Source organism: Protopterus annectens, chromosome 5.part0 (genome assembly GCF_019279795.1).
Source record: "Protopterus annectens isolate FY-2018-M chromosome 5.part0, PAN1.0, whole genome shotgun sequence".
In the NCBI taxonomy this organism is placed as follows: domain Eukaryota; kingdom Metazoa; phylum Chordata; order Ceratodontiformes; family Protopteridae; genus Protopterus; species Protopterus annectens.
In genome coordinates, this window is record NC_056735.1 from 1,694,145,751 (window position 1) to 1,694,169,146 (window position 23,396).

At 44.0% G+C, this 23,396-nt stretch overlaps 1 protein-coding gene across 2 annotated transcripts in view; it reads left to right on the plus strand.

The window, feature by feature from the left end:
• The window catches only part of LOC122801837 (kelch-like protein 9), a 254,786-nt gene that overhangs the window by 173,971 nt on the left and 57,419 nt on the right, over positions 1–23,396 (plus strand). Inside the window, exons 4-5 of one of the 2 annotated variants that reach the window (XM_044071483.1) lie at positions 17,709–17,904; positions 18,008–18,148. In XM_044071483.1, the coding sequence (XP_043927418.1) occupies positions 17,709–17,904; positions 18,008–18,148 (337 nt within the window). The remainder of the gene's footprint in view (positions 1–17,708; positions 17,905–18,007; positions 18,149–23,396) is intronic. The other variant, XM_044071484.1, reaches the window with a different exon arrangement.

Consider the following 23,396-nt stretch of genomic DNA (forward strand, 5'->3'; position numbering starts at 1 on the left):
CTTTGCAAAAGAGCAGAATAAAATGTTACGAGTCATGATCTGATGACAAAAAGTGGCAATGTCAGGAGTGAAAGCAATCCTTCACAAGAAGGATGGTGAATCCATGGAGTGCTGAGCCATTTTAGTTGGAAATTGTCACTGGTTAGGCATTTAACAATGGAGAGATAGATAGTCAAGTAATGGTAGAATACAGAGTTGCATGTGCTACTCAACTATTAGATGGTATTGATGGGTATATGGAACCACAAAAGGAAGGCACAGTCTTCAAGCAAAAAGGTTTATTCTCTTTTCACACACTCTAGCACCTCTGCTATTAAGCCTTCAAGGAGTACAAATACACTGCAACTTCCCTCACCCCATATGTACTCACTCAATCAGTCAGTTAAACAATTAGTCAAATCAAATACTTCATTTAAGTTCCGTGTTTAAACCCCTGGGAGCCAAGGTATCAAATTTCAAAGTAAAAAGTGCTTCTTTATACAACAATGTTTCTTTTACTGCTACAGGGTCTAAAAAGATAGACCCCACTTGTTCTAAAACACAACCTTGCAACAGTTTAAAATTACTTGCATGAAATTCTTTAAAATGCATAGCTAAAGGACTATCACAGTTAACTTTTTTAATGTCCCTTATATGTTCTTGAAGATGCACTTTAAACCTTTGTTTGCTTTCACCTACTTAAAACTTGATACATGGACATTTCAAAATATACACAATTCCTTTTGTATTGCAAGTATAACATCCATTTGGAAAAAAAATACAGAATGATTAGTAGGAAAGTTCTTTACAACATGAAAACAAATAGATTATACCATGATCCCCCCAAAACGTGCACGCTGATTGGCCAGCGTGCCCGTTGTAAATCGAGTTATACTAATGGAAAAAGGTCCGGTCGCCCGGACTTTTTTCCATTAGTATAACTTCGTTAAACTGTCTCGCTATGTTAAATGGGTTTAACATGCGAGACAGCTTTAAAATAAGCAACGGAGATCTCCGTTACTTATTTTAAAGCTGTCTCGCTATGTTAAACCCATTTAACATAGCGACAGTGTTAAAAGCAACGGAGAAAGCAAGATCTCCGTTGCTTTTTGATGTCTCGCTATGTTAAATGAGTTCAACATAGCGAGACAGTTTTAAAATAAGCAACGGAGATGTCCGTTGCTTATTTTAAAACTGCCTCGCTATGTTAAACTCATCTAACATAGCGAGACTAAAAGCAACGGAGATCTTGCTTTCTCGTTGCTTTTGCCAACTCTGATGTACCGCGCAGGCGCAGTACATCAGAACCGCATGGATGCCAGACATCTGCGGAAGGGCAGTAAACAGGCATTATACTATGCCATTATTTAAGAAAAGTAATAGTTTCTTTTCTTAAATAATGTCATGGTATAATAGCAATAACCCACTTCTGGGTGTGGGTAATGCTAAATTTACCCACGGTTGGCTTTGTTTGGTCCTCGGGCTTCGGGACCAAACCACGCCAACCGTGGGTAAATTTAGCATTACCCACACCCAGGCGTGGGTTATTGCTATAATATTTCCCAAGTGTGTGTGTGTGTGTGTGTGTGTGTGTGTGTGTGTAGGGGTGACAGCTGGAACCATGTAGGAAATGTGAACCCCCCCCCCTTTGAACTTTCTTTGAATTTTCTTACCAATGAATCCTGTTTGTTCACCCCACAGTTCCATATCTAAAAAATTGACTGTTTCACCTAACTGTAAGCCATCAACCTTGAGACCAAATTGGTTATTATGTAACTGCTCAATAAAAAAATTTGCCTGATCATTACCTCCCCTACAAACAAAAAATCAAATCATCTATGTTCCTAAAATACCTAATGACATGTTTTTTAAAGAAAGAAGGACCAAACTTTAATTAAGGTATTAGACCAGCAGATGGTGATGAACTCTGACTTCTACACTGGCAGTATACAGGAACATTTATCTGATGAAAGGACATATTGTGGTATTGATTCGACTAGGATAGCATCTATTGATAAGAAAGTGCATTTGGAATTATATGCTGTGCTGATGTTAGGTTTGATTACTTTGTATAATTATTATTTTTTGATTGATGAGCCAGTAATTACCCGTGTCAAATGGATTACCTAAAATGAATAAGAACAATCAAACACCACCTGTGAGACCTATTGTGTCAGGATAAGACTGGCTGATTGAGACTCTCTCAATTTTTGTGGAGGATAAATTAAAACAGGTTATTGATAAAGCTCCAGCTGTGTTGAGAAACAGAGGATTTTTTTAACTAGACTTTACAAGAATGTTCAAACTATGGACTGTTCTATTTTTTATTGGTACTCAACTTAGCTTCTATTTTAAGAATCCTAGAAATATGAAGCAACGGCTATGTTATAATCATAACTTTTTTATGTGTGGAGCAGCCATTGTCTATCAGAAAAGGCACACACCCTTGTTGTACTTGTAAGGCTTGTGCATATATTTCAAGTGCCCTTGATTTTATACATCCAATGTTTAACATTAGATACGAGTTTAAATATTATGCTGATTGTAAAATGAAAGATTTTTGGTATATCTTGCCACTTGCAGAAATAGTCCATTTTTTTATATTGGAAATACTAATTACAGTGTTAAAGAAAGAGTTTTAGAACATCTGGATGAAATTAGGGGAAGGGTAAAAATGAATGCTTTAAGTAAACATATTGATTCTAATATGGAACACACTTTTTCTTTTAGGGTTGTGCAATTAACCAATAAGAATGTTAGGGGTGGCTGCATTATTAATATAACTGAATGTAGTGAATTGAAGTGGATCATTACCATCCAGGCTGATAGATGTTTGGGCTAAATGAAAGTATTCCTCTTAGACCATGTTTACTGTCTTGTAAGTTTAAGCACTGATTAGTTGCTATGGGGGCAATTTGGTTAATTGTTTTCTTTAATTGGATTGATTATAAATTGATGTAATGTTTGTGATATTTGGTCTGAAGTGTTTTATACATGAAAGTGCTTACTTTTAATAAATTATATATGTACTTTTTATCGACTGTGCTGCGTGTTCATTCTGATTTTTGATTTCCTTTGTGTCGGATGAACTTAAATTACGATGGATAGTCTTTTACCTTATTTATTTGGACAGAACTAAGGTTTTCAGGAACTCCACCCTGCTTTTGTCTCCTTCTCCAAAAGTCAGTTGGGTAAACCTGTTTCGAAAGTGACTTTAAACAGATGCCTTTCCTATTGCATTTCCTTTATGTACTCATCAAAATGAATACTTTTACCTGGCAAGCCTAGAGCTCCTTCTGCATGAGCTATTGCTGCTTCAGTTGTCTTCTTTGCTCAGGCCTCTTTAGATGATATTCGTGCAGCTTCTACTTGGGCTAGCACTGCTACCTTTTAAGCCACTACAAATCAGATATAGAGTCCAGATCCAGGTCTGCCGTTGTCTCTACCATTTTGCGGAATGTTCCCTACTGATACCACAATGGGTTTTACTGGTTGGGTTCTTTGTCCCACAGGTTGAGATGGACAGAACAGACAACATCAGATACAAACGTTATGTACTTACCATAACTTTAGATCTCTGTTTTCATCCTTCTGTCTCAACCATCATCCCTCCATCTGCCTCTCTTTCCAAATTTTCATTCTTTTGGTGCTATTCTGGCTGACTGTGCAGACCGACCCAAAACTTATATTTGGGGTGACTTATGTAGCAACCTTTCTTTCCCTGTATATTTTGGAACTCTCTTCTTTCCCTTCCTGGGAATGGGTTCCTTTTTCTACTTTAGTTTATTGAACGAAGTAGAGCAAACTTGATCTGAAGAGAATGTGTGAGAGCAGTGTATTATAGGTAGAGGAGGCTGATCTTTGGGGCTGAAAAATCTGAAATGCCATCCCTGGATCTGAGTCAGATCTAATAATCCACAGGTTGAGCTGGATGGAAGAAGACAGCACGGCTCTAGAGTAATGGTAAGTACCTAACTTTTGTTTATGCACAACTCAGAGTAAGCATAGTGACTCGGCCTTCAGCAGCTTGTGTCCCTTCAGCATGGAACTTGCTACCCTGCCATTTATGTACTAATTTATGTACTAATCAAACCTACATCAGTCTGTTTCACACTCTCTGGAATATTTTAAACCTTGACTCAATCGTGTAAACTGTTTCAGTTCTTAATATGTTTCAGTCTATCTCCTTCTAGCAGTTAATAGCAACTAAACACATTTGTTTAGAAAGCCATGATCTCAGCTGTGACTATGTAAATGAATGCTGGTTCTGCATTTGTGCCTGATTGGCAACTTTACTGAGATGTGAATGGTCTCCCAAACAACTTGACTCTTAGCCAGTTACCTTGTTTACCCCACCTTAGCTATGCTAGTGGTACCCAGACTTTGCCCATTGTGAGTCAAAAATTCCATCTCAAGTGTACTTATCTGACCCTTCCCCCACCTTCTGCTGCCCCCTACACCCTCACCCTCAACACCCCTAACTTTACTCAGTCTGCTTTCCTTTCTCTCTCCTTTCTTTGACACTCTTTGTAGTATGTATGTCAGCAGTAAGTATAAAATATGAAGGTAGGCGATCAGCATTAATAGTACTTGTTAGAACTCTAATTCTTTGGCACTCAGTATGAGTGAATAAAGATGTGGTCTGCGTAACTAATGGACTAAAAATGGACTGAGCTTTATGTAAATAAGGCAGTTGTACTGATAGATATACTTGGTGTTTTTTTTTTTCTTATTTCATTGTCTGTTTATGTGAAATCTCTTTTGCAATATTCCTGACATGCAGCTGGGGTACCTAGGCTTTACTTTCCCCAGGCCGTACGTCTGATGCATGACCTCAGCTTATATCCATTGGTTATAAAGATGGATGTGCAAGCGTGCATACACAGACTGTCTCGCTGCCAGCCTGAACCCAGGTCATGCTCTGTCAGACTAGTCACTGTTTGGTCATTGGTTCCTTTGCTTCGCTCATTTCATCCAGATATATGCCCCACTGGGGAGCCTTCCTTTTTACCTTTCATTTTATTGTTGAAATTTGTAAAAGTTAACTAGGAGGAGCAAGTGCGAGTGTGGTAGGCAGATTCCGTACAAGGACTTGCATGCAAGGTGTCTTTTTTTGCCTAGGCCCAGAACATGATTACAGATCCTGTTCTGTTTGTCAGTTGTTTGTTCCGTAATCCCTTGGGTCTAGGCTCTCAACTCATAACACCTTCATCGTGACCCAGCATCTTGAATGCCTGTCCCAGTGCAAGATGTCCGACTCCATGTTCTCTGATGTCTCTCTTCAGCCAAAGAAGAAGTTTAAGAGGCCATGAATGCATTAGCAGTCCAACATTTCTGATTCCTGTATACCCGCTGAGGTTACATAAGCCATGGTATGTTAGACTTCTGTTCAGTTGCATGTTACCCAGACTCTGTTGGAGGCTAGCATGGCTTCTGAGGCCTTGCAGACTGACGATTCATCTGAGGAACTTCTCCTAATTATTTCCGAAGGACCATGTGGCGTCTCTCAAAGTTTTGACAAGGAAGAGATTCCAGGCTGACTAATAGAGGTCAAATGGACTTTAACCTCCGTGCCTCATCCAGCCAAATGTGACTCCAGAAACAAAAAGCAAAAGAGTTAGCTTGTGGTCTCTTCCTCAGCAGCTAGTGGAAAAGAGTTGATGATCTTCTCACAGTGGTTGTTTAGAATGAATATGTCCTTAAAACCTCCCTACTTTGGGACTCCCCTCCGCAGACTACTCCTGTAAAACCTACCCTGGTTTCTTCCTCTTCTGATGAGAAGGAGGACTATGACTGAATCCATTCTATGGACTATTCTTCTCAGATGTATTCCCCAGGGCAGAATTCCTCTGACGAAGGAGACTTCCTCTCGCCTTATTCACCTATTGAGGAAGCTTTCTTTGATGAGACTATACAGAATATGATGAAACACTTTGGCAATTTACTTGGATCTCTGGGGTCCAGAAGAGGTGTTACTTCCTCTTTTTAGATGGGGGGTACTGTCGCTTCTGTGGTCCCTCCTGTCCTTGAGGCTTTCCAGGATGCTTTTCAGGCTGCCACCTCTGCCCCTCAGCCTCCAGCTCCCAAAAGGTCAGACAGGTTTTACAAGGTCCCTGATGACCTAAAATAACTGTATAAGAACCTAGTGGCAGACCCTTTGACAGTTTCTGTCTCTTTGGATAAGGCCTCTAAGCTGCTGACCCTACAGACAAAGATAGTAGGGCTGTGGATTGATGGGGAAATAACATTTACGCTTCTGATACCCTTGCTGTTAGGACAATTAATTACCAGACTCAGATGACTAATTATTTGATCTCTGTATTGTCCTTCTTGAACAAAGTTATCTCAGATCCTTCCACAGCAAACTTTTAAGTAGCAAATGCAGAGCTTACTTTCAGAGACCACTCAGATTGCCAGGCACAGCATAATGTGCAGTTATGCTGTAGATGTTTTCTCTAGGGCAGCTGCCACTGGCTTTGTTATCCGCAGTTATGCATGGCTTTGCAGTCGGCCCATGTCTGAGGATTTCAAGTCTAAAATTCTAGATTCACCTTCGGACAAAGACTTACTGTTTGGCTGTCAGGCAGAAAGTCTGTTCAAGACTGTCCAGGACCAAGGTAAAACCATGAAAGACTGCAGGCAGATCCTACTCACTTTAGTTCCTAGATACCATAGGAACTACCCAGCCAAGTCAACATCCTTCATTAGAAGATGCGCTAGAGTTGTTTGGAAACAGAGACCCCCACCCAGGAAAAGATACTCTGAAAAACCACAAAGGGAAACCCCAGTTAGAGAGCCACCCTCAGGGGGCAAAAGTCTGTGACAACTCCTGCGGCACCTTTCCTCTTGCCACCAACCTTACCAGCCCTCTTTCCCGAAGACTGTCACTTTCCCTGGCCACTTAGGAAGATATTACCTCAGACAAATGGGTCCTTTCCATTATCAAGGATGGCTATGCCATGTCTTGGGAAAGCATTCACTCTGAAAGGTCTGCCTCCACCTCTACAAAACCACATTTTCCATCTGACTCCCATTATTCAAGACCTCTTGGATCAGGGCACCATCCTGCAAGTCTGAAAACAATTCATAGGAAAAGGGCTTTATTACAGCATTTTTCTAGTCCCAGGAAAAAAGGTCAGTGGAGACCCATCCTTGGCCTGTCTACCCTGAACACATACCTGAATGTTCTCTCTTTCAAAATCCTGTCCCTTTAGACCCTGCTTCCTTTTATAGTACCACAAGGTTTCTTGGTGTCATTAAACTTGAAGAATATCTACCTATGTATGCCTGTCTGTCCTTCCTGCAGGAAATTCCTCAGGTTTTTCATTGTCTCCTCACATTTTCAATTTACTGCTCTGCCTTTTGGTCTTTCCATACAACAAGAGTGCTCACAAAGTGCTTGGTGCCTGTAGTAGCTTTCTGTTGCACCCCAGGAATTCAAATTACCACCCTACGGGGATGATCTTCTGATCCCGGCTTTATCCCCCTGACATTCTTCTGCAGCATCTTCAAGTCACCCTTCATTTTCTGACAGGTCTGGTGTTTACCATAAATAACAAAAAAATCATACATAGTCCCTACACAGAACTTGGTGCTGTTGGGATGCAGGCTGGATACAAAAAAATGCATGCCTTCCTTCACTTGGAAAAGGTTCTCAGTCTGTCTCACTTATTTCCAATATCTCTCTCCCAAAACCCATTGCACTGCAAGGTAGAGTCTAAGGACCTTGGGATTCATGGCAGCCACCATTCCTGTGCTCCCTTCAGTCAGGCTTCACTTGAGGAAAATCCAGTAGTATCTGAAATCCGTGTGGTCCCAGCCCTGCCACCCCTTGGACACGCTCTTGAAACAAGGGAGGAAGGGAATCAGAGCTGACCTGGTGGAAGGGACAGGACATCCTCAACCCAGATTACGTTTTTCATCTCCTCTTCCTCTTCAGTAGAGCCATATGGATGCTTTGAGTGAGGCATGGGGGAAATGTACAGGATCACACAGAATGCAGGGGAAATGGACAGCCTGCTTTCTGAAGGAACACATCAGCCTAAAAGAAATGACTCTTTTGCAAGCTCTTCAGACTTTCACACAACTTTGGAACTGAGACCTCTCCAAATGTTCCCAGACGACCACCATAGTCATCTGGTACATGAACAAGCAGGGAGGCACCAGGTCTTATCAACTATGCAAGTTGGCATAGGAGGCATGGAATTTAGCAACAAATTTCACTCATAGCCACATACATCCTTTCTCAGGACAAAGTTCTAGCAGTTTGCTTAAGTCACAGGACCCCCATGAGTGGACGCCGAACATGGAAGTCTTCCACAGCATCACACTTTGATAGGGCACTCCTGAGATCGACCCATTTGCTCTGCCAAATAGCCATCACCTCCCCTATTCTGAACTAGGGACCCCTGCCCTACAGCCTGGAGGACAGATGCCTTCTCTTTCCTGTAGACAGGGAGATTTCTCTATGCTTTTTCATCTTCTTCCAAAAATGCTACTCAAGGCACAAAAGGAAACACCAAAATTCTTATTACTATCTCCATTTTTGGCTGAGGCAACATTGGTTCTGCCTGCTATTTCTCCTGGCAAAGGGCAATTACAGGAGATTCCCTCGACAGCCAGACCCTATAACTCAGCAAAAATGCCTGCTACTCCACCCATGCCTTCCATCTGTCAGTCTGCCCTTATGGATGATAAGATTTTAATACCTCAAGGACATCTTTTCTCTGAAGAAGGTGTGCAAGTCTTACAAGAGACTAGGAAACCCACCACTAGGAAATGTAACACTGCAGAATGGAAACCCTTTTCTTTTTGGCACTTCAAGAAGAGTCAAGGCCCAATCTTAGGACTAGTCCCTATGGTTTTGCAGTACCTCTGTGAACTTCTTTGATCGGATTTGGCCTACTCTTCCATAAAAGCTTGTTTATTTGCTGTAAGTGCTTGGCTCCCTGTTAGCCACCAAATTACTGCTAAGTTGGAGGTCAAGCTTTTCCCAAGAGGGGGCTGTATACCTTAACTGCCAAGAAAATCCATCTCCCTACCTTGGTAGAACCCCCCCCCCCCTTGAACCAGCTTCTTCAGCTTCTTTAAAGTTATGTACTTAAAAAAAAAATCACCTTCCTTTTGGCCCTTACCTCTGCCAGGAGGACTTCTGAGCTTCATGTTCTAGCGGCTATTCCCCCTTTTCTTATTTTTCACAAAGACTGAGTGACTCTGTCCTCCCTAACACATCCTTCATGCCTAAGGTAGTGATTGAGCTGTCTCTCAGGCTGTTCATCTGCCCACCTTCTTTTCTAATCCTCAAAAACAGGGGGATAGAATCTTGCACTCTCTACACATTCACAGAAAACTCAGATTTTACCTAGACAAAATGAAATCCTTCAGGAAGACTGCCCAACTTTTCATAACCTTTGTCTTCTGTGCTAGGCCAGACAGTCTCCAAACAGACTATAGCAGCCTGGATTCAAAGGCTATCTCTTTCTGCTACTCACAGGATAGTAAAGCACATTCCACTAGGACAGTCGTGTCCTCAAGGACTTTCCATGAAGGAATAGCTTTTAAGTCTATTTTGGAGGTGGCTACTTGGACCTTGGTACACACCTTTACCTAACACTACAAAATTGATGCCTTCTCTAGGTTCAGTACAGCCTTTGCCAGGTAAGTCCTGGGCAATGCTTCTGAACAGTAACCAACCACCTTTTTTTCCTCCTCCAGCTCTGGGAATTACCGATTTGTCAGGAATACTGCAAAAGTGATTTCAGTCAGGACACAGTACAATTGTAAGAACTTACCGTAACAGTAAATGTCCTACTAATCCTGTTGCAGTATTCCTTCCCACCCTCCATCCACTCTTTTGTATTTCATTCCCATCTTCAGTTCTCACTTCCCTTTATTTGCTGTATCCTTTGCTTTCTTACAGAGATCAGGGGAATTTTTTTTTTACCAATTCAAAGTACACCCCTCTTAGCTGACAAGCCTCATCTCTCAGTAGTCTTTAGGCCACTGGCTTGGAGATAGTCTGAGTATCCACACTCGTATGTACATCTTTATACCCCAATGCATATGAGCTGAGGTCAAGCATTGGACGTACAACCAAAGTAAAGCTTTGATATCCCGGCCGGATGTCAGTGGTGTTAACCCATTTGTCAGGAATACTGCAACAGTGATAGAGCAGCTACTGTTATGGTAAGGTCTTAAACAACTGTAATTTTATGATAATTCCGAAAGCTAGAGCTACCTTTGTACATCATTATTGTAGAAACTAGTTTATTAACACCTACATGGTAATTTAGTGTATTAATGTAATGAGCATAACATTATATTAAGTTTTGACAAGAAATTATATAATAGAATAGGCCCTATATTGAACAGTGGTGACACATTAGTGACAGTAAGGACATTGTCATAACTGTTTATTTCATGCCACTATTAACTTCAAAGAGCATTCCTTTGGATATTTTAGCTACTGACAAGTCTTCAGCAGTATGTCCTAAATTCTCTGAAGGTCTGATTATACTTGCCTTATACAGGGTAAAAAAGAACAGTTTAGACATAGGTGCTGGAAAGTACTGTGGTTATGGATACCTGAAAGCCAAATTTTTGGTGACAGTATACAGAAATGTTGCGCATGATGCTGTCTTCAGGTATCACCTCATTAGCTAGACCTCACTTCTAGCCAAATGTTTTGAAAGGAGCAGATTTTCCCTATTAAGAAACAGCGAGAGTGACTTAGCCCTTGAAGAGCTGAATCAGCATGATTTTATTAAAAAGTGCTCATTACTAACTAAACTAGTACAATTTTATGAAACAGTTGCTTTTGCACTTTATTATGGCATTAGCACTGGTGTGTTATATTTGGACCTCTCAAAGGCCTTTGATAGCATTCTGTATTGATAATACAGTCTTTAATATGGCGGAAAATGAAGCCCTACATTATTGAATAGTTGAAATGCTGGTTAAGAAATAGATGCCAATGTGTCAAGTTAAGTGGACACTATTCCAGCTGGTCAGCAGTTCCATTGGGGCTCAACAGGGCTTGGTCTTGGTTACTATTAAGCTTTGCTTCCTGACAACATTGTGTGTCTTAGTTATGTCTGGGCTGTGGTTGTGATGCAAGTCCTTGGTTTTCTCCTTTTAACTGTATGATACTGTATTTAGCACCACCTTTGTTGTTCAAGTGTGCATCATTGAAAATAAGGTTTGTGAAATTTTCAGAAAAAAAGTGTTTGCAAAAATGGATAATGTTCATCCAGAAATGTTTTTTCATTGTTTCTTATGATGTCCTTTGCCTCAGCAAATTAATACACTCCATCTTGAAATCAGTATCTCTCAGAAGAAAAACATTAGATCTGAAGTTGTCTTAATTTGGTCTTCAGCCTGTGGGGTCCCCAGGTCTGGCATGGATCCGACTCAGCCGCATATCCAGCATGTGATACGAGCTCCAAGCTCCTCCCCTACCCATAATGCCCCTGTCTCCTTCCTCCTTCAGATCTCGTTTGCCGTACTTCATGTCTGCATTGTGATCCGTTGCTCTGAGCTGCTGTTAGGGTAAGTGTTGTATTTTTCTCTGTTTTTCATATCCTTTCTCTTCTTAAAGCTCCCTTTTTCTATCTTTTCAACCTCCCCACCTTGTGCGTTAGCATTGGTTTAAAAAAAAAATCTGTCTTTCCCTTTCTATTGAGCGTGTGTGTGTGATTTTTTTAGGCCTCTCATTGTTGCCTACCATGTCTGAGATCCCAAAACCCGGGTTCAGCAAATGTACGGAGTGTGGCTGTAAGCTGTTCCCAGCCAGTGGCCACACTCTGTGTGTTGAATACCTTGGGGCGTCCCACCTAGAGACTTCCTGCTCTATCTGTGTGGGGTTCAATCCCTGCGCATTGATGGACATGTGAAACAAATTAATCCTCAGAGGTCTTCTTCCCCCTCCTGCCACCAGGGCCCAGGCCTCTCCTACCTCGGCTTCTTCTTCCATCTTCACCTCGGCCTTTGGGACTCAACCTCCCACCAAGAGGTCCAGGGATGGGAACAAACCAAGTCAAAAGACAATCCTAAGAAGCGGTACCCTGACCGCTCTTCCTTCACGGGCCCTCCAGCTAAAGTCCACTTGGCTGAGAAGATGGAGTCTCTCTGATTCCATTCCCCTTGGTTTTTCCTGGAGCCAGAGGAGCTTTGGACCCGGTTGCCAGCTCAGGTCTGTCCTCACTGCTCCTCTAGGCCAGTGTCGGTGGCCTCCTTGCCCAGATCCACTTGAAGTCTTTCCGAAGTGGAGGTGGACAGGATGATGTGGAAATTTATCTGCACTCAGATACATATGGGAGTCTTGCCTGCCCCCTCTCCATCCGGAGCAGGGGGCATGCAATCCACTTTCATTCCAATTACTCCTTCTCCGATCCAACCCCCGTTTTCAGAGCCCTAGAATCTGAGGGCACTCATTGTCTAGGAATCAATGTCAATGTAACCTTGTACCTCGACGCTGGCCATGGCCCTGAGAAGGGTGGATCCGACGAGTTCAGAACTGTCCAGCTCTGGGAGCTGTAGCCTCAGCGCCAGATCCGAGGGGATGGTATCTACTCTTGAGTTTTTCGGAGCAGAGCCTTCCTCTTGAGATCTTTGTGCCTGGAGGTTCAGCTCTGGCTCCCCTATTGAGTCAGAGGGTTATGACTGCCTCGCTTGTCCCTTTTCAGGAGGTCCATTCCCCTTTGACTTTTGATGTAGTGGAGAGCGTCCTCTCGATCCCTTCGAGATCCTTAACGATCTCGCCTTCGGAGTCCACCTCGACTCCCTCTGTTTCTGGGGCAGATCCGTCCGTCCTGCTACCTCAGGGACAGCCTGCTGCCTCTTTGTCCCAGATAGCTCCCGCTTGGGAACAACAAGATGTTGGTGAGTGCTCCCCAGAGAACCCCACTGAGGAGTTGCCTCACAAGCGTACATGTAAAAGGAAGCACTTGGAGTCCCCACTGGAGTCTCTCAAGGAAGACATCGATTTGGAGGAAGAGGAAGTTTCCCCCGGTCACCCCCCCCCAGGCTGTCTCCTTTGGAGACATCATGGAAATCCTCCTCCAATGTGGGGGGTGGTCTGCCCAAAAACCTAACATGGATGAGTTGGTGTTCCTGGAGGCATTTGGCGCGGGACCCTCTACTTCCTGGGTGTCCCCTCCTGCAGATCCACTAGTGAATCTTATTATATCTCGGGTGTGGAAGGAGCCAGACACAATGGAGCCAATCCCCAAATGCCCAGACACGATCTTGAGTGCCCCTACAGATAGGACCTACTGGGCCAAAGGATCCCCGGTTGATGCCATGGTGGTGGCAGTAGCCACTAAGAAGGAGCTTGCACAGGAGAGTTCTACTGTTCATCCACCTGACCGAGAGTCCAGGACGATGGACCATTTTGGGAAGCAGGTGTATGCTTCAGCAACATTTTCAGTGTGGGTGCTGGTTTACTCGGCACATGTGATTAGGCTTCAGCATGATCTGGTTAAAGAGATCACTGAGTCTACCCCTGAGTCTATTTTGGCAGAGGACAAGAAAGCTTTCTCCTCTCAAATGGTCACCCTCACATCCATTGCTAACACCTCTATGCGTCACCTCTCCCATGCAACCGAGGGAGCCACTAGAGATGCTGATACAGGCATTACCATCAGGTGCCATGCCTGGCTCCAGCTTTGTGCCTTCTTGGAGCCCTTTAAGGCTTCGTTTAGTAATGCCCCATACGACGTTTCCACCCTTTTTGGAAAGTTGGTACGTGACACTCTACTCTAGAGTGAGAAAGACGGGAAGACTCTGTCTGCTGTCGGGATTCGCTTTTTGGCCCCTCAACAAACCTTTTCAAGGAATCACTGGGGGGCCAAGAAGATGTGATTCCGGAAATCTCAGAGCTACCCCCAGGACACTCAGACTTGCCTTTCCCCAGAGGAGGATTTGATAGATGCCACCCTAGAGGCAGAGGGGGTCCAAGGAATCAAAGGCCTCAAGAGATTTTCTCAGAGAGACCCATGCAGGAACCCTGAAGGGTTGCCCAGCTGCTAGGCTCTGGAGTCAGTTGGGGGGCATCTCTTACTACATCCAACGGCCTGGGAGTCAATCATGGATGATCGTTGAGTGTTGCAAATTATATCCAGATGCTATTCAATTCCTTTCGACCAGTTACCTCTTCCACCCAGGCACTTCCTAGATGTTCCACCCACACAAAGAGAGGAAGCAGCACTGGAAATTGCAAAGTTGCTAAGAAAACAAGTCATCCAACCCGTCCCCCCAGACCAGACCGGATTAGGCATTTATTCCAGGTTCTTTTTGGTGCCAAAGAAGACGGGAGACTTAAGACCCATGCTGGATCTTTCCATCTTAAACCTGTCAGTTGCCTAGACGAAATTCCGGATGGTCACTCTTCAATCTATCCTGCCCTTTCTGCAAAAGAGCGATTGGATATGCTCGATCGACCTCCAGGATGCATACTACCACATCAGAATGGACAGGCTCTCTTGGAAGTTTCTCCCCTTCCGGCTGGGAGCCAGTCATTATCAGTGCAGAATGCTCCCCTTTGGTCTCATCACAGCCCCCAGGGTGTTTACCAAAGTGATGGCTGTGGTAGCGGCTCACCTGAGACTACAGGGATTCCAGGTCTTCCCCACCTGGACGATTGGCTCCTTGCTGCCCCTTCCAGGCATCAACTCTGCCAAGCGAGGTATTCCCTACTTCTCTTAGCCCAGCAGATGGCCTTAACCATCAATCTCAGCAAGTCATTACTGGCTTCGGTTCAAGTGTTAGACTTCATTGGGGCTCGGTTGGACACAATTCAAACCAAGGTGTTTCTAACATCAGAGAGGATCCAATCCCTGAAGCTACATGTCCTCTGTATTCTTCAAGCTCAGTCACTGACAGCAGAAATAGTGTTAAGGGCATTAGGGTCCATGGCAGCCATGATCACTCTTTTACCCATGGCCTGTTTTCACATGCGGGTACTTCAGTGGATCCTTGCAGTTCAGTGGTGCAGGTTAGATCTCTTGGGTGTGCAGGGACTCTCTTCTGTGGTGGATTCATTCCCCGGACCTCCTCCGGGGATGTCCCTTTCTTCCGCTTTCCCCCTCAGCCACGGTGACCACAGATGCCTCCCTACTAGGGTGGGGGTGGGGCGGGGCACTGTTTGGGAAGGAATAGTCCTAGGCACATGGTTCCTCTACAAGACTCAGTTGCATATCAACATCCTGGAGATGAGGACGGTGCTTCTAGTTTTGCAAGCTCTCCATGCCCATCTTCCCCTAGGGATGATTGCAATCCAGACATGGTATATCAACAAACAGGGGGGAACCAGGTCTTATCCCCTGTGTCGCAAAGTCACAAGAGTGTGGGAGTGGGCTATCTCCTCTGACCGTTTTCTGGTGGCAACGCACATTCTGGGGAGGTCCAGCATTCTAGCAGACAGGCTCAACAGGTATATTCTGATGCCTTATGAGTGGTCTCTTCATCCTTCGTTAGCGGAGCAGATCTTTCTCAAGTGAGGTCAGCCTTGCTGCGATCTCTTTGCCTCACCTTCCAATGGGAAGTACAGTGAGTTTTTTGCTCTGAACCCCCCACTTGGAGAAGCTCCCAGAGATGCTCTGATTCATGCTTGGCCCTCCAGTCTTCTGTATGCTGATCCTCCTCTGCCCCTAATGCCGAAATTTCTTCAGAAAGCTTGCAGGCTGGAGGGTTTAGTCATCCTCATTGCCCCATTCTGGCCTCGCCAAATCTTGTTCCCCTCTCTATGGTCTCATCTTGTGGGTCCACCATGGACGTTGGATCCAACTACGGATATCATCTCTCATCCTTCAGGGATTCCCCATCCAGACGTGGTCAGTCTGAAGCTCACTGCTTGGCTGCCCCAGTTACCATGATAACCGGGACTCCCGGGTTATCTTCACCAGTCAAAATGATTCTGGTTGAAGCTCCTAAGTCTTCTACCAAGAAAGATTTTTCCAGCAAGTGGAAGCATTTTTCTTTCTGTCTTCGCAGCGTGACCTAGATCCTTTCACTGCCCTGGTTCCAGTGATTTTCGAATTTTTAGCAATTGGTTTCTCTAGCCTCTTCTAAGCTTTATAAAGCTTTTTTGAAAGGCACCTTTGTACTTTGACCACTGGTTAAGGACCCAGTACCTCCTTGGGATCTTACATTAGTTCTGCAAACTCTGATATCACCCCCCCCCCCCTTTGAGCCTGCAGCCTTGGTGGACTTGCAGTTTCTATCCTGGAAGACTGCTTTCTTAGTCGTTATTACATCTGCCAGATGGGTTTCAGAGCATTAAGCATTGTTGATCAAGCCTCCTTATTTCATTTTTCATAAGGATTGTGTGCCCTTCCACACTAATCCAGCCTTTCCTCCTGAAGTAGCTTCAGAGTTCAATCTCCTGGTTTTCTTCCCTGTTTTTCAAAATAAGGGAGAGTACAAATTGCATTTGCTAGATGTGCATAGACAGTTACGTTTTTCCTGCACAGGACTAAACCCTTTCACAAGTCTGACCAACTCTTTATTTCCTATTCTAAGCCTTTCTTAGGGAAATCAGTGTTGAAGGTCACTATTGCCCATTGAATTTCCCAATGTATTACCCAGGCATATTCAGCTAGTGGGTTTTCCCCGCCAGGTCATGTGAAGGCGCATTCCACTAGATCTATGGCTACCTCAGTGGCCTTTTGGTCCAAAATATTCTTGGATGATATTTGCTCTGCAGCCACTTGGGCTTCTTCGCATACTTTCATCTCACATTATAAGCTGGGCATTCTATCCAGGAACAGGTCATCCTTTGGCTCTGCCGTGCTCCGGAATATCCTTCCATGAGGGCCTCCCAGGTGATTAGTAGCTGGGGACTCTGTCCCACAGGTTGACAACAACTTCAGATAAAGAAGTTGTATACTCACCATAACGTTCCATCTGAGTTGTTGCTCTTCATTCGTCTTCAGCCGTCCCTCCCTCCTTCCCCCTGCCTTGCATAGACTGTGTGGTGGTGTGGCTGGTAGAGGATATGGTCACCACAAGGGTGCATCTTGTTCTCCTTTTCTTGCTCATGGAGATTTTGTCATGGGACAAGGTTTTTTGGGTCAGGTTGGGATGCTAAGTTAGGCAGCAAACTCGATCTGAAGGGAAGAAGGAGACAGAGGCATTATGGGCAGGGGAGGAGCTTGGAGCTCGGATCACATGCTGGATATGCGGCCGAGTCAGATCAGTGCCGGATCCGGGGACCCCACAGGTTGAAGACAAATGAAAAGCAACAACTCAGATGGAACGTTATGGTGAGTACATAACTTCTTTGTTTCTGGAAATCTGAGTGAAACGGATGTTTTTTTTTTTCCCATCAAGAAAATGTTCATCATAAATTCCTTAACTGGGTATGATATATTGTGTTTGGTGCAATGTGATTTGAACATATATTATTTTGTTTCAATTTCTTCATGTTCTTGTTCTGACTGAATCATTAGATTATTGTGTGTGCATAATAAGTTCTGCCCTTATTTTTAAATGTAAGCCTTTAATGTGCAATTAATTGCATATTTAAGCCATTTGCTGCAGAAGACTGCAATATATGTGTTATCAATTACTTCATTCCTGTCAATTATTCTTGGGTCTCATTGAAAAAAAAAAATATTGGTAAGCTCATTGAGGGCAGACACTCAACAAAAGAACAAATAAAATGATTGAATAATATAGCAAACATTATATTCTTTGTTCCTGTGAGGATTAACTGAAATGTATTTATTTAGGTACGTCGACGAAGGTTTCACTGCAGCGTACTTGGATCCTCTATTTATGCAGTAGGTGGAAGAGGAGAAGGTGGTATCCTATGTTCAACAGAACGCTATGACCCTTCAGAAGATAAGTGGGAGTATGTTCGAGCATTACCTTGTCCACTTTCTAGTCATGCAGGTGCTGTGTGCCAGAACAAGCTTTTTGTGTCTGGTAAGAGCCGGATATCTTAATTTAAATGTTTTCAGTTGTTTGCAGAGTTCCTTTATTTCTCTGTGTACCTAATATTGCAAAATGTTGCACCTTTATATTTTAGGAGGTTCGTCTGGTGAGGTGTTTACTAATTCAGTATACAGCTATGATCCTGAAAGAAGCGAATGGACAATACACTCTCCACTACATCACCCTCGTGGTTTTCACAGCATGACTGCAGTCCATGGCAGGTTGTATGTGATGGGTAAGATCACAAAATACTGTTGTTGTTTGGCTTTTTCTAATCTGACAGACTTTTCGGATTAAGAAAGAAGTTCCAATAGTATTTTTTTTTTTTTGCCAAGCTTGCAGCATATTTTGTGTGGCTTGAAAAGTGAGATCAAAGGCCATGATGTTCTTCGTGTTTCACTGTTGCAGTCATTACATTTGGGTTATCCGCCTGCAGGTAGCCCTCAGCCGGCCTGAATATCAAAGTCTTGGATTCCTGCGTCTGATGCTGTCACTTATTCCATGACGTCATGTTGGCAGGGGTATAAAACATGCAGCCGACGCCATTACAACAGTCTTTCTTGCCACGCAGTGTCCGAAGCAGAAGCAGTTCGCAAGTGCCGGTCGGCCAACTCCTGAAATTTTCGTTTTCAAGTTTTAGGACCGAAGACTTCGAAAAAAGCTAAGTACCCCGTTGGGGATCCTTTTTCTTGCTGGTAACTGATGTCAGTAAAAGTTAACAATTGTATTACATGTGGAATGCAAATACCTCATAAAGATTTTCATTCGTACTGCATTCCTTGCTTAGGCCCAAACCACGACATCCCTCGTTGTCGGTTTTGTACCTTATTCAACCCCCAAACTATTTGTTGTTGGTCTATTTTCTTTGGTACCCGGTTTAACTATCCAGAAATGGCTTTGATAAGCCACCCAACTACTGATATTCCAAAAAAACATAATGATAAAGACAGAGACAGACAACATAAGTCCACAACTACCGACGATGCTTCCATTTAGCTAGTCGCCAGTTCACTGGTACACAGTGAGATGCTTCCGCAGCCCCTGATACCCGCTACTTCAGATTCGCAGGCCTCTACTGAGACCCATTCTGAGTCCGGTATGCCGTGAGATGCTTCTTCAAATATGGAACCTGCGGATGTCTCTACCTTGGATGGGTCCTGAGCCGCTGTGCAGGCACTGGCTTCTGAGGGTGTATTCAGGTCTACAGATTTGCATTTCAAACCAACACCATCATTTTCATCAAGGTCTAAAACTCAACCCACACCTAGAAAACCAGCATCCAAACTGCATGGTCAGGCCCATATGCCTAAAAAACAAACGCTTAGAATAGCTGAAGACCTTATTACTTTAATTAGGGGAAGACAGCCTTCCCCCTCTACGAGACCTAGAAGTGATTTTCCTTCTGATTCTTCTGATCAGGATTCTGAAATTTGTGTTTCTTCTGATTTACCAGGATTTGCCCTTATCTACCTATGAGGATTCTGATGCAGAGGATTCCATTCTCTCTGCTTCCCCTCCAGAAGATTTTTCTTTTGGTGAAACCTTGCACACTCTTAGGGAGTATTTCCGCTGGGAAAGCCAGGATTACCCTGACTCCAAAAAGAGGTTTAGGGAATTCTTACTTCTCCCTCAACACCGGCCTTTAGCTATCCCTCCTGTTCTGGACATTGTTGATGATGCCGTCTTGGAATCTAGCCTGGCCCCAGACACTTTACCTCCAGCTCCCAGAAAACCTGACAGGTATTACAGAGTACCTGACTCTTACAAGTTCCTCTTCAAGAATCCTACTGTGGATCCAGAGACCATTTCCCAAGGACCAAAAGGCATTAAGGCTGCTGCTGCCCAAAACCCTTCCCCATCTGATAGAGATTCCAAGGCCTTGGACAGATGGGGTAAGAAGGTATACACCTCTGCTACTTTGGCCATTAGGGCCTTAAGTTGCCAGTTTCATATGTTAAAGTATCAGCAGCATATTATGGGACTACTTAAACAGAAAATTATGTTGATTCCTGACTTTGCTGAACATAAAGAATTACAGGATTTAATGCATTCTGCTGAACAAGTTGGTAAACATACTTTGCAATGTGGTTTTGACTCTTTAGAAGCATCTTGTAGGGCTGCTTTAACTGGATCTGTACTTAGAAGGCATGCTTGGCTTATGGAGCACAACTTGCCAGATCATGTTAAAGCTAAATTACTGGATGCTCCCTTAAACCAAGACCGCCTGTTTGCCAACAAAGCAAAAGAAGTCCTTAAAAGGATGGAGGAAAAAGCTAAATCTTTGCAAACTGTGAAAGATTTCCTGCAAGTACAGCCTCCCAGATTTAGTAGGTATTGGCCTTCTAAGAATTGGTCCTTTCCAGTCTCGTCCAGGCCTTCTCAGTCCAAACCAAGGAACAGCAGACCACCTAGGCTACAATCTCAGGCTACACACAGGCCTAAGCAGTGGCGGGCTCCCACTTCCAAAGCTGGAAGTAGTAAGACACCCCCCTATCGAAAAATGTCACAGTGACTTAACCTTAACCCTTCTAAGCCTTGCTCAGCTGCCTGCTCCCTTAGGAGGAAAGCTCGCCCTGCATGCAAAAAACTGGGAACTCATTACTCAGGACAAATGGGTTTTAAATATAGTTTTCCAAGGATATAGATTCCAGTTCCACACCTTCCCAACCCCAAACAGTTGGCCAGACCTACCCCCAAATCAGTGGGCAGAGGCTCAACAGCAGGTTCTCTCTCTTCTAAGTATCAGGGCTATCCAACCTGTCCCAGCCGAAGAAAGGGGACAAGATTTTTACTCAAGACTTTTCCTGGTACCCAGAAAAGACCACTCCTGGCATCCTATCCTGGACCACTTTATTCTAAACACCTTTTTGGTAATCCCAAAATTCAGAATGCTAACACTTCAACAGCTGCTTCCTATGCTGGGCAAAGATGCCTGGTTGGCAACTTAGACTTAAAGGAAGCTTACCTGCACATTCCAATAAGGGAATCTTGCAGGAAATACCTACACTTCAGAGCAGGCTCCATGCACTATCAGTTCTCTGCGCTTCCCTTTGGCTTATCTACTGTGCCAAAGGTATTCACAAATTGTATAGCTCCAACCATTTCATTTTGCAGGCAGAGAAATATTCAAATATACCCATACCTGGATGATTGTCTGATTCAGGCAGAAAGCCAGGACATGCTATTAAAACATCTGGCATTTGAAAATAAACTTCTAATCTCGCTGGGGTACACCATAAACAAAATAAATCTCATCTAGTACCCTGCCAACAGATTGTATTCCTGGGAGCAAGCTTGAACACAACTTCTCAGATGGCTTTCCTCATGCCAGAGAAACAAGTTTATTTGGACACTGTCATGTACATTTTTATTTGTTTTTTTGGTTTTCTTTTTGGGTCTTCTGACATTCTGGGAGGGAAAGACTGAATTGAAATGTCATTAGTCATACAGCGTATACTGCGACGCTGACGTCAAGTCTAAGCCCGGCGACGGACGCCAACTTCTGGTATTCTCATTCGGCGGACGGGCCGACGACGACCCAATAGTCAGGACTGCAGCAAGGGAATCCTCGAACATCTACATTTATGGTAGGTACAAAACTGTACTTTTATTTGACAGCCTACTTCAAACTACTGGCCAAAAAGACCCAGCTATCTGCAAGAAAAATTCTGCAAGCCCTGGGGTTCATGGCCTCTTGCATTCTACTAATTCCATATGCAAGACTGCATATGAGGAAACTACATTGGTATCTAAAGCCTATGGTGCCAACATTCTCAGGACCTGGAAACAATGATTCCTATCATTCCTTGTATAAAGACAGAGTTCCTTTGGTGGGCAGAGGCCTGCCACCTAAACAAGGGGCTCCCTTTCAATCTACCCGCTGCCGCCCAAACCCTAACAACAGACGCATCAGACTATGCATGGGGGGGCTCACTTGGCAGGGCAGTGCGTTCAGGGCAAATGGAACCCAAGTCAGATGCACCTGCATATCAACCAAAAAGAAATGTTAGCTGTACAGAATTCCCTGACAGCCTTCAAGGACCACATCCTTCCAGGACAATTATTGGTAAAGACAGACAACACCACAGTTATGTGGTACATAAACAAGCAGGGGGGAACCCACTCATACCCTCTTTGTAGACTAGCCATGGCTCTATGGAACACAGCCTTGAGCTACCAAGTGCACCTACAAGCTCAATTCCTGCCAGGCAAGCTAAATTCAATGGCAGACGACTTAAGCAGAAATCTCATGGACCCACACGAATGGAAAATGGAACCAAAAATATTCAACTTCTTGAGGAACAAATGGGGGACTCCAGAGATAGACCTATTTGCCTCCCCCTGGAACTACCAATTGGACAAATTCTGCACAAGGACTCCCCACAGTCAAACTTGGAAAGTGGATGCCCTGTCCTTTACCTGGGAAAGCCTCTCTGTTTATGCCTTTCCCCCTCTGCCTCTCCTCTCGAAGGTTCGGCTAAAGATCAAGCAGGACAAACCAAGGACAATACTGATTGCACCAGTCTGGCCACACCAGCATTGGTACCCCCTCTTGTGCAGTATGATAATGCTGGAGCCATGGCACCTACCTCAGACACCTTCCCTGCTGTCCCAGCAGGCGGGCCAGATTCTGCACCCCCAGCTTCAAACCCTGAACCTTGCAGCCTGGCTAATCCCTTGAGCTTTCCAATAGCATCCCTCAGTAAGCAGGTGCTAGATGTTATTCTGGAAGCAAGGAGGCCTGGCACTAGAAAATCTTATGCCGAAATGTGGAAAAGATACTGTTCCTGGAGCCAAACTTGGGATGGGCACAACAGTGGCCCAGCTTACCTCATATTCTTCAGTACTTGACAGAAATGCTCCACCTTCTGATATTAAAATTCATGCCTCTGCCATTTCATGCACATTATAATACAGAACCACCCCTCTTCTCTCACCCCCTGCTAAAGCAGTTCCTGAGAGGGGCCAAAAATTTAAGACCCCCAGGTGAACCCCTACTCCAGCCTGGGACCTTAACTTTGTATTGGAAGAGCTCACTCTCCCTCCATTTGAACCAGCTGCAACTGCAGAGTTGAAATTCCTTTCTTGGAAAACAGCCTTCCTTCTAGCCATCACTTCAGCAAGAAGAGTGTCTGAATTACAGGCCGTCATGGCAGAAAAAGCCCTTCATTATCTTCCATGCAGACAGAGTTTCCCTCATGACCAATCCTTCCTTTATGGCCAAGGTGGTGGCCCTAAATTAGTCCATTCATTTGCCTACTTTTTTCCCGAATCCACAAAACAAAGGTGAACGAATACTGCACTCTTTGGATGTGCACAGACAACTTAGATTTTATTTGTATAGGACCAAGCCTCTCAAAAAACTCTGCACAGCTGCTAGTTGGCTTTGCTGCAGGGGCAGAGGGGAAGGCCGTTTCAAAAGCAAATCATTTCTAAATGGATAGTCTATTGCATTCATTTCTGCTATAAGCACCATGGAAAAA